Source organism: Cygnus atratus, chromosome 8 (assembly GCF_013377495.2).
Source record: "Cygnus atratus isolate AKBS03 ecotype Queensland, Australia chromosome 8, CAtr_DNAZoo_HiC_assembly, whole genome shotgun sequence".
NCBI classification, from domain to species: Eukaryota; Metazoa; Chordata; class Aves; order Anseriformes; family Anatidae; genus Cygnus; species Cygnus atratus.
The window spans coordinates 5,578,877-5,595,151 of record NC_066369.1 but is presented as its reverse complement, the minus strand read 5'-3'; the positions used below and the strand labels follow the sequence as shown (position 1 = coordinate 5,595,151).

The window sequence follows — 16,275 nt, the reverse complement described above, 5'->3', positions numbered from 1 at the left end:
ACTGGAAGTTAGATTTACCTTCAAATTTAGGAATGCACTAATTGCACCTCTAGAGCTGAACATAGCATCCTTGGCAGATTCGGGTATGGGCAGCTATTTTTACCCAGTTATTACAGCAGAAGGCATCGGGTTAGATTGCCTGGGTTCTATTTCATTTTCAGTAATTTGTTTCTAATTTCTTAATACAACAGCATTAATCTGGACACCCTAAGTTCTCACAGGGAAAGAAATGGGAGGAGAGTGTTAAAATGAAATTAGCAGATAACAAGTTTATACTCGTTTCTTATGCTCTTTCCCTCGAGCAATTGCAAGAGACAGGAAATTGAGCTAGATGGTCCTTCGGTCTGATCTGAAAAGGTCATTCGCCTGTTTGCATTTCACAAAAGCAAGCTACCTCACACATGAGGTAGGGGTAGCACAGCTTCGTCCTGAGCTGAACATGTGAACCCGCAGAGAACTCACACGCCAAAACACAAAAGAAAATGGAAAACCTGATTGTTTGGTGTAATCTGGTCTCACCAGTTTTCAGGCTGCCTGAACACCGTTTTCAGAATGAACGTGCCCCTTACGGCAGAGGATTTACCTCTCAGTGCCTTGTGCCTAGGTGAGGTGGTGGTCGCAGCGCTTCCAAAGGCAGGCAGCTCGCCTGGCACAGCTCCGCTGCTTCCCAACAGCGCTGCAAACACGGAGCTGCCCGAGATCGAGTGGGCTTTGGCAAAACTGAGCTGCATCTGAAAGGGAAACACTGCCAGAGCGGTTAAATATAGCCATATTAATTATTTCTGGCAGCTCCTGCAGCGTCAATTAAAGAAGGATTTACATTCCCCAACGATTTTAGCATAATTTTCACTTTCAATCTGCTTTAAGTCCTAGCTATGCAATCTATCAGAAGATGGTTGCTTCCCCAAGTAATTTAAATTAATATTATTTCATGAGTAAAAAAAAGTTTTTAAAATATTTTTTTTCTTGTAAGAAATCACTTGTATATGTGCTTTTAGCAAGTTCTCTTTAATCAGAATTGCACACGCTACATTTAATTTGGTTGCTTTTGTTTACTTGCTGTCGGATTCTAGAGACACTTTCACCCTAGCTCTTTATTTTTCAGAACTAAGGTAGGAAAAAATGTGCTTTTTTATTATTTTTGTTTTCCCAAGCCAGGGGTGCAGCTGGAACACAGGTGGGTGTTGCTGTGTGACCATCCATTAGAAGTGCATGAGAAGCACAACAGAAATTCAGTTTCCTGGGTGCAGACACGAGCTAGGCAGAGGTGCGTTGCTGCGCTGACTTGTTAGTGACCACAGACACTGTAGTGACAACTTCGCAGCAGTGGAGCTGTATTTTCACTTTTGTCCTCCTGTATGCTGCAGCTCCCCAGTGTGTCATTGTCACTGCCCTGCACGGGCAGAAGTTGTACTGGTGTTACAGTCAAGCAGTGACATTTTCTGTGCGTGAAAACCGTGTAAGCAACATTTCCATGGTGGAAAGAAATTGTGTCCAACACCAGGACTGAAGGCATTTCTCTAATAGCATCCACCAGGGAATTCAGGATGGGGGATCAAAGAAGGTATTGAAAGCAAAAGGGCTGTGATGTTGTAGCATCGTTACATTGTATCAGCACTATGGAAGGTGATGTGACGATCAATAAACATCACCGAGGCGGCTCATTCTCCTTCCTTCCACGCACTGTCTGCATTGAGCTGGTATTAATAATAGCGAGCTTCCGATCTTGTCAGTGAGGAAAGCAAATCTCTGCAAGCAGGTTCAGCCATGCAAAGGGTAAAGGAACTGAGCAGATGAGCGAAAGGAGCCCTCGGAGCTGGCAGCCTAGTAATAGTGTTTGAGATAGTCTGACAAAGGTCACTGTACAGAGCAGCACTGCTCCTGCCCCTGAAGTTACGCACTCACAAATACTTGTGTTTGTCACTGTGTTAGGGTAAGGACAGTACAACCTTCCTGTGAAAAGCACCGCATCCTATGTAAAATTTTATTTTATTTTATTTTATTTTGTTTTGTTTTGTTTTATTTTGTTTTATTTATTTATTTTTTCTGTAATGGTAGAATTTCTTTGAGGTAAAAAGCAAACTGGTATCCAGGATCTGCTGGCTGAGACAGCAAAGCACACAGTATATATCATATTGCATTAACAGTTGTAATAGCTCTGTCATAGTAATTGTGGAGTAAATATAAACTTACATCTCCTGTGAATATGCAAAGTGTGTGCCCACAGGTAAAAGCAGGTGTTTCACATTGGCTAATAAACACATTCCCAAGCTGTTACTTCACTGTCATCTACACTGACCCCCTAAAATTCACATGTATAACATGCTTGTAAAAATGATCACATTTGAGTCAGTAAAAGGAAAAGGATGCTGTATGAAACTGTAAAGTGCACATTAGTGTGCTCTCACACTGTAATAAACTAAATCTTCAAAGAATTTTAGCTACAAAAATAGTCACAATATCGCAGGAAGGGGCATCAAGTGTCTCTCCTCTGCTCACTAAGCACCAATATGCTCCTGGGTTGTTTCTTTGTGGAAAATCTACAAATGCAGCACTCATTTCCTTTGTAGATATGCCTGCCACCCTTTATTCTTACACAGCTTCTGATGGTATCTAATGTGGTAAGAGCTGGTATCTCCTGAGGTGCACCTCCTTTATCTTCAATAGATTCAATAGATTCCCTGAATCAATAGATTCCCTGAAATACCCAAAGATGCTAGTGGTGACAGCGAAAATAATAGTCTCCCTAAATTGAAAACAAGAACCTTTCATTCCTGATGTTTGGAGCACTCTTTCATTGTCGAGCCCAGCTCGGCTGCCCTGCATGTGGTGTCGGTGTCCGTGCCCAGGCAGAGGCTGTGCAGCCCCCCGAGGCCAGACACAGAGCACCGACCGACCTCACGGTCTGCTCCTCAGGCAGCACTCCTTACCGCCTCGTTAGGTAACTGCTGGAAGTATCCAAATGGTCTTTTCTTTATGTGCACCATGGACTTTGCTTCATGAGTGTAGCTCTTGACGGTGACAGTCCTGGTAAGACCAGGAGGCCTGGCTGTGCGCTCGCGTGATGACAGTCAGTCTGTGCAGCCTCACAGCCAAAGGGCAGCGCCTAGGGACCAGGTACTGCCTCGGCGGCTTGGTCCTGAGCGACAATTGTCCCGACCTTGTATCCAGCAAGTCTCCTCCTGCCGGAGATTCAGGCCAGGCTGGCAATGGCCATCTGGTGCATGTCCTGGGAAAGTTGTGGGAACCTGTGGGCGACGCGCAGGGGACATCCTGCCAAGGAAGATCTCACTGAGAAACGCTGCCTGTCCATAGCATGTCTTACTTCTGTAAATCTGGGGCATGGCTACGTCAGGAGATTTGCCTTCTGAGAAAGTTGAAGGCAGTCAGCCTGTAAGAAATACGCCAGCGTTTCCCCAGGACCAATGCAGCTACACGTTTTGTGCCTGCGTTGTTCACTCACCTCTGCCAGCTGTCTCTTGTTTATTTGGCTGTGCCTTTTTGGGAATGCTGATTGTCAGCTTGGGGATTTCTCTGGAGAAAATTTGCTGTGATTGTAGGACATCAGGAAACCTTTTATTTTTTTATTTTTATTTTTTTTTCCTGTGGAAAGATGAGGAAATTTGGCAAACACTGAATAGCATGCTCCAATCATTTGTAAGTGTGACTTTGAGTTTGTTTCCTTTCCCTAAGCTATTTATGCAGCACACGTTTGAAAGCAAGCTGTGAGTATTATGTAAAGAAATCTGCTAGCAGGCAATCTGCAGGAGGAGATCTAATATTTAATTTCAGGCAGGATCTGGCTGAAAGCAGATCACAGGAGGAATTGTTATACTACCCTGACTGACCTGAACCTGAAGCTTCCCAAGTCACAAAAAATTAGCGTTTAATGCTTGCATTTTCATGCTACATTTCTGCCGTGGTGAAAGGCATTTGCATGCATGGAACCAAATGAAACCCCCACTGTGTGATGTGAAATCATTTTTGTCATCAGCTGAGGAACCTCAGGTGAACATAAGGAGGGGCGAGGGGGCTGGCTGGAGCCTGCCAGCACTTTAATTGCCATGAACCAGCGACTGCCCCATCCTGCTGGTGGGCTGTAGTGAAGCAGAGGGAGCAGCAGAAGGAGAGGAGGGGGCTGTGGTCACGTCTGCCCACTGCGGGGAACAGGAGTGAATTTAAGTTCTGTGTCTCTGGCTACAAATGCTTAACGTAGGAAGAGCATGAGCTTAATGTAGTGGGTGGGCGGCACGGTGCACCGATGTCTACCAGTGTCCTTGGGCTCGTTGCACACTGCTCAGTTCACGTAGTCCAGCAAAGTCAAAAGAAGATAAAGGCTGCTATCACCTTTCTCATTTTTGCATTGGCTCTGACGTTGTAAATAATGCATTCCCTCAGGCTGCCATAGCCATCTCTCACAGCTAATGAAAAGCAATAGTGTCTCGTTTCAAAAAATCAATATTTTTGCATAAAAACTTAATTGTGACCTCAGCTGTGGTAAAGAAATTAGTAGTCCTCACGAGGTGTCCCCTCTTCACCCGGAAGGCAGGATGATCTTTCCCCAGGCAGCAGTTAGATTCCCTGAGCCCGGGGGCTGCAGCTGGCGGCGACAAAGTCTCCGATAGCCTGTGCAGTGCCGACAGCTCCACGCTCGGCCTGCAGGGAACAGATCTGCAGGCTTTGCTGTCCTGCCCGTGGAGACGGAGGGGACTTGTGCTGTCTCCAAATACGCAGAGAATTTGACAACTGCTCTGAGTTTTCATCAGCACTGGGGCTGGACAAAATTCAGTATTTTGTGAGAAATCTCACAGCTAAGTGCATCCACTCAGAGAAAGCAAGAAGTAGCAGCTTTTATCTAAACCGATCAGAGCTGGCCCCATGATCTTTTCGCTTTGTCCCCTGCTGCTTGCTGTGCGTCGTGCTCACTCCCCTCCCTGCAGCCACGTGCCGACCCGCTGCTTTGGCTTCTCCGTTCACTTTGGCCTCAGGAGTGCCTTTCAGTTTGTGATAAGTCAGAGGGTAATCTCCCATGCCTATCTCTGACACCAGCTTTTGCTTCTCAGTTTTTGGAAAGTCCTTTTCTCATCTCACTTACTTCTTTTTTTGCCTGGCTTCTTAGACTCCCAGAGCTGCCTTCTGTTACTGAAGCATGCAGGACTGCAGCGGTAGCAGTTCATAGCAGTTAGTACGACACAGGAATCTAACTGTGAAAACAATATCCATGAAGTTAGAGCTGGTTGCTTGATTTGTTTTTTAATTGAAGTGTTTTTGAACATTTGCAATTACTGTATTCCAGTACCTAAAAGTAAAATTATTTCTGAGAAATCTCCCTTTTGAGTCGGTGTAACAGAGGAGGACACAACCTGATTAGAAGACAGAAGGCCAGCTAGGGCACGTTTGCCCGGCTGAAGTCAAGTGTCAAAACTCAATCAACTTCACGGGGGCCAGGACTTCTCCCACAGAGGCGGCGCTGCTGCATCCAGGTGCCCCGATGGCCTGCCCTGGAGCTCTCTTGGCCATGCACCGCGGAGCTGGGCTGGGGGAGTGGGCTGGGGAGAGGCGGCAGGATCCAGCCCCACGCTGCACGCTGTGTTGTGGGACAGACGTGGGGACAGGTGCCCTGAGCCCGCATCCACCGGGCCTTACTGATCGGAGACCAGTGCGGCAGGCACACAGGTACGGTGGCTATAACCAGGAAGGAGATTTTCATTCAGCAGCAGGGAGAGCTGTATTTTGCCTCAGACTGACACTTTTAACCATCTGCTTAAAACCTTCCTGTTTCCTAACAGCTGTTTCCAACATGTTCTTTTTTTTTTTTTTCCCCTTTTAGAGTAATCATTATGTCGATCTTCCAGATTGTTTAAGGTGTCAAATGCAAGCATGCTGTTCCAATAGCTAACAATTGCTATACGTTTGTGTTTGTTGGATTGGCGTCTGGTTAGCAAGTTTGTTTTTCTTAGCTGTAATTGCGATCCGTCAGTGGCTTTAGTCTCACTAAAGCATTATATCTGAGCTTAACTGCATTCCTGTAACTAATCCCAATTGGCCAATTTTAAAGGGATATAGTGACTTAAACTCACGCCTAGTATAACTACAGAAATTAGCACTTTTCACCAGGCATGAATGTATCTCAGTATTTAGAGTGCCCCTAACACACACAGAGGGGTTGTTAGCAGCAGGCCCAGGACACAGCGGTTGCAGGGCTGAGCAGCCACGTAGCTGCCTGTCCTCGAAGGTGCTGTGGGGATGTGCTCCCCCACCGGCCTCCTACATCCCCTCCTTGGCAGGAAAGGCCTCCAAAAAACCCACAGGTGCTGGGGGAGGTTGCCAAGGGGGAACCAAGATTTCTGTAAAATGCCATGAGCAGCTTATCCTGAAAACGGGGAGAAAGTTCAGACCCTTGCTTTCGCAGGCACTGAAATTCCAACACAAACTTAAACAAAGACACCTCTTATACCCCAAGGAATATTTTAGAAGTCTAGTTAATTCTAAATTAAACAGAAATGCGGGCCTCTTGCATGGTGAATGCTGCAACAGACTCACAGGCTCTACCAGCCTCTCCAGTCCTGCATTTTTTGAGAGCTACCTGTTGAAAAATGTGACATCCAAAGGACGCTGTGGCTCAGCGGTGGGCTAATCCGTTATCTCGTCAAATACCATCCAGCAGTTTGCAGTGAAGACAAGGAAGAGTCTTCAGACTATCATGCTGTGCAATTTGAGGCTGACATCTGCTTAACTCTTTCCCTAAATGCTCACAATGGCTGGCGGAGAGCAGCAGAGAGGAGCTGCTCCTGGGCACGGCTGCTGGCCCCAGACCCGGCTGCTGCTGCAGGATTTCTACACAGGGGCAGCAAAAGAAATGCTTTAAAGGGCAGTGAAAGGCCGTGCCAAATGTTTCCAGTGTTATTCCAATCCAGAAAGGGAGCTTTCTCACTTAGATCTATGCAATCCAACTTTTCCGCACTCTAATTTTGGAGAAAATTGTGTTAATGTGGTCATACCATCGTTTCTTTATATTTAATTGCAGAGGAAAATGACACTGTAAGCGTGGCATTGTATATGCCCATTTATTTTGAGCCCTTTCCTCTAAAAAAAGTGAATTTCTAAGTTCTCTCTCTTGCCTTTGGCCACCCAGTGGGGTTTCTGAGACTTGGGTTGGGATCTCAGAAACAGAAACTGCAGTCCAAGGCAGCCTTTGGGCAACTTTGCAGCCAAATAGCAAATAGTTATAGTTATCGGCTGTGCTAAAAGGACAACGCATTTCAGTGCCCCATACTTCTGTCTTTTCAGATTCATGGCAGACTCTTTGCGTACTCGCCACCTGCAAACAGCAACTGGTGAATGATCAAATGATCACCAGCATTATTTGTGCTGTCCCCTACTGCAGGGAAAGTCACAACCAGTGAAGCTAAAGGCACTGATTATCAGTGTACTACGCATAGTGCAGAGTGATACTGGATCAGTCAGTACAAACCATTGTGTAGCAGCATTTATAACACAAGAAGCATTTGGAGAAAAAACAAACAAACAAACAAAAAACACTTTATTTTTCTACGAAGATGATGTGTCAAGCTAGCAGGGCTGACACATTGGTACAAGATTTGCCAGCACCTTGATTAACTCATCTAATAACTTTGTGTGAGACCAGTGAAGTCTCTGTATGTGCACATCTTCCTTTTCTTGGCAGTCTATCACTGTATCACATAGCCCAAACCACTCCAAGAGGATCCTTCAGTCAAGAAGTTCAAGCTAACCTGTGCTCCCCCAGCCACCCAAGAGGGCTGTCCTCAGACCACCAGGAACCTCGGTGAGTTTGGCTGGCTTAGTACAGCTGGCCGTGAACGCAGGCTGGGCCACCTGGCTACTATTAGTCTCCCAGGAGACTAAATACTGGCTTCTGGGGCTGGCTGCTGTTTTGCCCGGCTTCTGGGGTGGGTGCTTGGTGGTTGGTCACTGGGTTCCTGTCCTGGCCTTGGATCCAGCACAATGCCTTGACTGCCAGACCTTTGCCTGCATCTGCCCTTTGGTGCCTCCCTGGGAAATAGGGAAAAGCCAACAACTCAAGTGCTATAATCCTGCCTGTGTTTGTTTGTTCATGCAACTTCATTGTAAATCCAAGGAAGCAGGTAATGTAGCTGCAGATACTTGTGAAAGGAATTAGCAGGTACAACTCTGCAGAATTTGGGCTTGGAGGACAGGAAAACACTGTGCGATGGTAGCATTGGCTTTTGCTGCAGCTCTGGCAGCCTTTGCAGAAGATTAGTTCCTGCTGGTTGTACCTGTGTCCTTCTGTCGCTTGCTGGCACGTTGTTATTCCTTTGCTTTGTAATATTGGCATGGGTTCATCTAATTTGGATATGTAACCTTTTGATATCATATCATAGATTCTTTTTTTTCTTTTAATTGCATTTAAAATTGTGCCAGGGTCCTGTGTGGTGGGCATCCACAGAGGCTGAGGGAAGTGCTGGTACCTGGGTGCTGTAAGCTTTCCCTGTTTGAGCGTCACGTACAAGATGCAACGTCATAAGAAGGGCTGGCTGCAGGAAATGTGGAAGAACAAAAATGGGAGGACGGCTCAGGGGTGCTTGGAAAGGGCATTTTCTCAATTTTGTCTACTAAATCAGCTCTGTAGTAGATAGAGCTGTTATCCTTCTGTCATTGGGTGGCCATACCTTTGTCTTTGTCTGTTGCTTGCATTATCTTGTCATGCTCTTAAGGCAGCTTGTGTTTATATGTTATTCCCTGTGCTTTCAGAATAACCTGCGTTGTGTAAGGGAGTATTGCCTCTTTCCCCCCTGCCAGAAACCAGTTTTTTTCTGAGAGCTGTTCTCTGGCACTCCTCACTCTTCCGTAGGTGAGATAATAGCCTACAGAGCGCCTGGGTCTACACAGGTTTATTAGCAAGCAGGAGGTAGCTGTTGCTCCTTTTGGAGCCAGTAATGAACCTTCACTCTTACCTGAGTCCTGGTACAGTGCTAAGGGCACTATAAGAAAAAAGAGGTGGGAGGGTGTAATAGTTTTACAACTTGCCAGACTTCACTTGGACTTCAGATGAGTAATGCTTTATGTTGGCAGATGCCTGCCACTATTTTTGATATGGTGAGAGCAGCATATTTTGGTTCTGACACTATTCCATGTGACAGTCCTGAACTGAAACCTTTGTTTCTAAATCATCACTTCACATGGATAGTTTTATCTTGAGCAATATTTCTCAGCCAGGGTTGGGGAAGTTTTGATATCAGCATAGTGGGTGGGACTCGATGGCCATGAGATAAAAGACACTTTTTGTCTGTTGTTGTCACTGTGGGAGCGGGGTCTAAAACTGAACTTGCTGAAATGGAAGTTCAACACACTCAGAGGCCAGTTTTCAAGATTTGTATCTTGTTCTTGTGGTGGCTTATTCTTCTGAACTGTAGGCCAGGGTTAATGGCATCGATTAGGTGCAGGCCCTAGCCTAGTGCCGTTGTCCCTGGTAGTGCAAATACCACCCTATGGACTGAATAAGGAGTCCCCGAATTCTTCAGCCTCTGCTGATCTGCAGTCTAGCACTGGCCCAGCTTCATTAGATGAGCAGTGCCCAAGTACACTCGTTATGAGAGGCTAACAAAGTAGGTAGCAGTGTGTTCTGAAATATTTATATTCTTTATTCCTGAGGAGAGACAAGCACAGGAAACATTAGAGGTGAAGCTGTGCTGCCTACTGAAGTGTTTAGAAATACTTTGCCTGCTGACATCTCTAAAAATAAATTCTGCAGTTTTGCAGTTAAAAATCATTAATATATTTGACTTGTGAGCATAAAAGGAAACTTTCATTTGCCAAACATAGATTAGTATGTAAATAAAGGTCTAACACTGTAGGTGGAATAACTGGAACAGTGTCTTTGAGATTATATGTGACTGTCCTATTTACTATAGTTGTTAGCACAGCATGAGATTAGAGACTAGTGGTGAACTTTGACTGTAGGATATGAAAAACTCAATTGCCTAATACTATTAACTTTGAAATAATATTCTATTAGCAATAGAGTTATAAACATTGCTTCAAATATTCTTTTGCTCTTTGAGTAGACGTTTCATGCATGGTGCTTTTCAGATTTTTTCCAAGCTTTAGGTAGAAATTTTTGTTTTCCTGGACCTTTTTATATTCAGATCTCTTCCAGCAATTGATGCTTTCATTCAAAGCTGCAGGAAAATCTTCCTGGATTTGGGGTTCTGAACAAACTATGGAAACAAACAGAAACTATTTTTCCTTGCCTTAGGGCTTACTTCCTGCTAATCTGTAGCATTCTGCACTCATATCTCAGTTACACGTACCTGAACACCTTGACCTTTCATAAAAATATCACTTTCTTGTCATCTGGGACCGTGAAAAGTACATTTGTCTACATCTCCTCCTATCTTTAGTGAAAAGAGGTGTTTTCACCATCCTGTAACCCTGTCATCTGATCTGATTTTGCGTTTAAAAACATCATCAGACTGTTGAGAACAACTTATGGAAGACAAGCAATGGAGGTAAAATAGGGGAAGGGGTAAGAAATGGGAATATTGTTTAGAGGCATCAGTGAAGTCAGAGGAGATAGAGATGGACCTACTAAGACATAGGGAAGGTGACGATTTTCTTTACTGCTTCAAGTTGCTTGGATTCTTAAGACACCAGCCTTTTGATATTTTGTTCAAAAATGTTGTAAAGTACTACATAACAAATTCATTTTTTTTCCTAACTTTGTTTTCCTTATAAAATTCATGACCGCATGTTGACAGTTATATTCCACCCATTTCAGCTCAGATGACGTACCATTGTTCCTTTTGTATGAATGGTTTTTAGAAAGGTGAAGTTTTGGTTTCTAGAAATCAAATGTTGTGTATTAGGAATAGAACAAAAGATTCTGGACCCATTGAAATCAAGCTTCTGTTGACTTCAGTGGAAAGCAGATTTCTGGCAGGGGAAGTAGAGTTGAAGGCAATGTCTTCAGATGATTGGTAGGTAACTGTTAGATCTAGGCAGCCCACGTGACTCCTTCAACACTTCAACATTGACTGGTTTAGATGGATCTTCCCTTGCATACTCATAGGTTTCTTAAACATTCAAATGCATTTTGAGTATCCAGGCAATTTTGTAATAAAACCAGTATCTTGGTGTTCATCTGGTGTCAGATGGCATTGACAGTTCCTCCTAGTTCATAACTATTTACATGTTTACACATGTTGACTGACTGCATCTTTCAGGTCTCTACTGAAAAGTGAATTCAATACCAGCTCTTGTTCTGCTCAGTTCCATGCATCCTTTCATCTTATTGTTTTATTTGTTATTGTTCTTTGTTTTCAGTGTTTCATTTAGATTTCAAGTCACTATTCTTTCCATGCAAACTTGAAGTCTTTTTAAAGCAATGTATAGTGCTTTGCTGAAATTCAGATATTGATTTAGAATGTTTATTTTTCTGAAAGTCTCCGATTAGTGTAAGACTTTTCATGATAAGACAATTAAAAATTAATTAATAATCAATTAAATAATTAACAATCAAGCAGCACTGCTTTTCTTTCTGCCACAAAGTTTCTGCAGTAGTTCTGAGACTGGAGCCGGTCACAGTTGGATAGAGCCTGGTGCACCCGGGAGATCCTGATCAACATTCATTTAAGTGGCAGGCAAATTATTGAAGAATGCTGGTCAGCGATCTTACCCTCATTTACTTTTATTGCAAGATGAGCAGGCTACTTAAGAAATGCTGGAGTCTGTCCACCTCCTGATTATTCACTTCAAGCCAAAAAGAGCATGGTTCAAGGGAAGCTTCTGGCCAGGAGCCACATTAGCCCGGCGCGTTTTCAAGCAGGATAACGATACAAGCGTCTGAGACAAAGGCTGTATATTTCTGTTCTCTTGCAAACTGCATGTAACTGAATTTTCTTACTAGTATAATTAAGTGGATCTAATTGAGACATGCTGAGCATGAGCTCACTGCTGGCTCAGCTGGCACGCAGGCATTTAGTACCCACAAACGAGGGCAGTGCTTCACTTCAGCTTGCCCAGCTTTCTCTGGGTTATTCAAAAATGCACTTGAGCTATTGTCAGAGGACAGGAAAACTTTAAGAGCCAGAAATGATAAAGCTTATAAAACTAATTGAGTTCCTCTCAATAAAGTAACAAGAAAGGAGCTGGAGTCGCCACCTTCACCGGATGCAGCACAGGGTAAAGAGTAAAAGCAACAAATTTATGATGTCTCCAGCAAAGAGACAGTTCTCTCTTGGAAGGAGAGAAAAAACATGCGAGAGTTCTTTCTGTGTGCATTTTGTTGTACAATTCTTCAGACTTGCTGCTCTTTAATAGTTTTTTTTATTTTTATGTAGTTGACTGGAAGTATTTTGAATGCAGGACTGCAAGTCCTTAATGTTGCTGGTTTTGTTTTAAGAATCTGAAGATGAACTAATTCAGTGAATGGTTTCCTGATGTGTTAAGGGGGGAAAGAAGGTATGTAAAATAATTTGAGCTTTTTTGAGCAACCTAAACTGAGACCTCCATGTTAGGTTTGAGCGTCAGTCTGTTCTAGTGGAGGGAATGGGCTGAGGTGACTTTTAAACTGGGCTCTCTATCCATCTGGAGCACCCTCCAACTGGGCAATTTTTGGAGTATGAGGAGGAAGCCAGGATGCAAATAAGTCAAATTTCCAGTATGTCTCAGTATGTCTTCAGCAGGTGGTTCATCTGAAGTACTTGATATTTTAGTTATGGTGGTGGTTTTTTTTTTTTCACATATGTTAACAGCAAAAATTGTCAATGTCAAAGTAGCTCTTGGACCCAAACAAATTCAGGATTAATTCAAAAATCAAACACCCTTCAATAAATGATTGTGGGCAATGTAGGATGGTGAGGAAGGTTGGGAGAAGTACTGCAAGAGGAAAGGGAATGTGTGCCTATACATCCACTGTGTCAGCAGTGAGCATCTGCTCTACCAAGGCTGTGCTGACCATGAATTTCACCTGTTTGACCCTTCCCTCCTTTCAAGCACACAACTTCTTGCAGAGCTGGTTTTCTTGAGTTTATTTAGAAACATGGATTCTTCTCCATGTGAGTCTCCAGTAAGCTTCAAGGTGTCCTTGTTGATAAGCTACACTCAGTGCAGGTGTGGACAGCCAAATGCTTCCCACAAAAGAGTTTCCTCCACTTAAGTGCACAAGTGGTTACTTCAGTGATTGTTTTTATTATTCCCCTTTCAATGCGTTCATGTTGACATTACTAAGCATGGCCAGCTACATAATCTTAATATATCTGCAGGAATGGCACTTGGTCGATATGTTTTTGTTCCTCTGCTGTATTTTGTATTTTGAATGTAATTTAGTTCTTACGCTTCAGTGTAACAGCCTATGACCTACAAACAATTTAAAACCCCAAATAGGTTTATAAGATGTCTGCTTCCACATACTGCTTTTAAAGCCTACAAATTCTAGTGATAGGAAGCTTGGATTAAGGAATGGTGGATTGCTCCTAATAAACCATGTAAAATGATTTTATCAATTTGAGAAACTTGCCTGAAGTGTATTTTTTTTTTTTTGTTTATAAATCAGAATGGTGCTTGCTTTTCTGTACTTCTGCAAAAGCATCCCAACAGCTTATGCTGCCTTGAGTGTGCTGCTGTATCACTGATCCGGCTGCAGGCAGCTGAAGTGGGGGTGTAGATAACAGTGTTGATGTTTTTCTGTTTTTCATTTATTTACTTTGCTGCCTTTTGCGTTGGCTTCAGCGTTACGTATGTCCTCAGTCTGAGTGGGGATAGCTCCTGGGCACCACCAAATTTTTTATTCACGAGCCATTTTGTGTTTAACTTGTTGCAGATTAAAAAAAAAAATCTTACTATGAGACAGTGCTTTGTTGTATTCTTGATCAAACTGCTCTGATGTTCAATCTGTTGGGCGGTGATAACCAAGTGATCTCAGGTAGTTAACTTCAGTCCTGTTTGATGTCAGGAAGGAACTGAGTTGTCTCTAATTCTGCCTGGCTGTGGGCGGTCCGGCTCTGTGCCTCCTGTTGATGATTTGCAAGCTCACCTGCTGCCCAGGAGCTGTGGCACAGGTGGGCTCGGCCGAGGGAGCCACTGGGATCGGGGCAGGGGAACTGGAGACACCACCCACACAGGGGTCGTGCTCTCCAGGGCGCAGGTTATTCTGAAGATTTGAAGCTCAGCTGCACCGCCACTGATACTTTGGATTGAGGATCCCTCTTCTTGCTCACACAAAACCCTCTCACTGCCACATCAGGTTTGTGTTGTGCAAAAGGGGGTTTCTGCTCTGACTGGCCTGGCCTGTGTGGAGCAGCTGGGTGAGCTCCCTGTGCGCTCGGTCAGAGCTGGGGACATCTTGGGGAGCAGGCTAGCTGCTGGTGGCTCTGTGCCTCCCTAGTGAGGAACCAAACACTGTGCCCCATGTCCTGCAGCAGCTGTTGTGCCTTCTAATTAGTGGCAAGTCACACCTAGCTGATGTGTTGTCTGCTGGGTGACTGCACAGGTGTCGTGGGTGGTGGATCCCACTGGTTTGTCTGCTTCTGGGGGGAGCTGCCCTACAGTGTGGCGGGCAGACCTCTGTGCCCGATCCAGGGTTAACAGCATGTTCTAGTGGGGAAAATCAGAATCATTAAGGTTGGAAAAGACCTCCAGATCATCTGGTCCAACCATCACACTACCACCAATGTCATCCACTAAAGCATGTCCCTAAGCACAATGTCCAACCTTTCCTTGAGCACACCCAGGGACGGTGATGCCACCACTTCCCTTGGCAACCTGTTCCAATGCCTGACTGCTCTTTCTGAGAAGAAATGCCTTCTAATTTCTAACCTAAACCTCCCCTGGTGCAACTTGAGGCCATTCCCTCTAGTCCTATCACTAGTAACCTGTGAGAAGAGGCCGACCCCCAGCTCCCCACACCTTCCTCTCAGGTAGTTGTAGAGAGCAATAAGGTCTCCCCTGAGCCTCCTCTTCTCCAGACTAAACCCCAGTTCTCTCAGCCACTCCTCACAGGACTTGTGTTCCAGGCCCTTCACCAGCTTCGTAGCCCTGCTCTGGACATGCTCCAGGGCCTCGATGTCCTTCTTGTAGTGAGGAGCTCAAAGCTGAACACAGCACTCGAGGTGCGGCCTCACCAGAGCAGAGTACAGGGGAACGATCACCTCCCTGCTCCTGCTGGCTACACTATTCCTGATACAAGCCAGGATCTTGATGAAAATGCCTGGAACAACAGGCCTGTCACTTGCAGAAAAGGTGAAGCAGCATTTTAAAACAGCTGAAATATACAGATGGGCTGTTAGGCCTCAGCTTTTGAAATCCATTCCCAGAAATATTATATTAATTCTTGAAGAAATTATTAAGAGCTTTTGTGGGGTTAGTTTGCTCAGAAAGCGCTAAGTGTCAGGCTTTTAAGGGAGGAGGCATGAAAATGAGGGATAGCTGTGGATAATCATGTTTGTGTTCTGCTGTTGGAAGGCTTTCTCACACTGGATTGTTTTTTTTCCTCAGAGTGGCACATTAATAATACTTGAAGTGTTTTCTGGTTATTAAAAAAAGCCTTTTTAATAGAAAAGGGAAGATGTTTTGTATCCTATTAAGAGACTCCTTTCTGAGAAGTCCCCAGCGCTGCTGGAGGAGGGCAGCGCTGGCTTTTGACACGGAGATGGGGAGAGCTCTGCGTGCGGCCAACTTCATTTTTTGCCATTTCCACTCGAGGCCGAGCCCTGCCGCTGCCCGAGCGCCTCCTGGAGCCCGGGGGGGCGGCGGGGCCCGGTGCCGGGTGGGCTCCGCCCGGCGGGGGCGGTCCCGGGGCGGAGCGGGGCGGTGGGAGCGGGCCGGCACCGGCAGGGCGCCGCGGGGCCCGGGGCGGCCGCAGCATGGCCGGGATGGAGCCGTGGAAGCAGTGCGGGCAGTGGCTGATCAGCTGCAAGGTGCTGCCGCCCAACCACCGGGTCACCTGGGACACGGCACAGGTCTTCGACCTGGCGCAGACGCTGCGCGACGGCGTGCTGCTCTGCCAGCTGCTCAACAACCTGCGCGGCCACTCCATCAACCTCAAGGAGATCAACCTGCGCCCGCAGATGTCCCAGGTGCGGCCGGGGGGCTCGGGGGTCCCGGGGCTGCTTTCGTTCCCCCCGCCACCCCCCCGTGGCAGGAGAGCCGGGCGCTGCCCTCCCCCGCCGTGGGGAAGGACGGGGGGTAAGGCTCCCGTGCTCCCCGGTGCCTGAGGCGGGCAGCCCGCAGAGCATCCCCGCCTCCCTAATTCCTCCGGGCCGACCCCGGGCCGTG

The 16,275-nt window shown here is 45.6% G+C and overlaps 1 protein-coding gene across 2 annotated transcripts in view; it reads left to right on the top strand.

Moving 5' to 3' along the window:
* The window catches only part of VAV3 (vav guanine nucleotide exchange factor 3), a 192,485-nt gene that overhangs the window by 4,018 nt on the left and 172,192 nt on the right, over positions 1-16,275 (top strand). Inside the window, exon 1 of one of the 2 annotated variants that reach the window (XM_035537548.2) lies at positions 15,801-16,076. The exons of the other annotated variant lie outside the window; for it this stretch is intronic. Within the exon in view, the coding sequence (XP_035393441.1) occupies positions 15,864-16,076 (213 nt within the window). The 5' untranslated portion in view covers positions 15,801-15,863. Of the gene's footprint in view, positions 1-15,800; positions 16,077-16,275 lie in introns of those variants that run through there. 2 annotated transcript variants of the gene reach the window in all.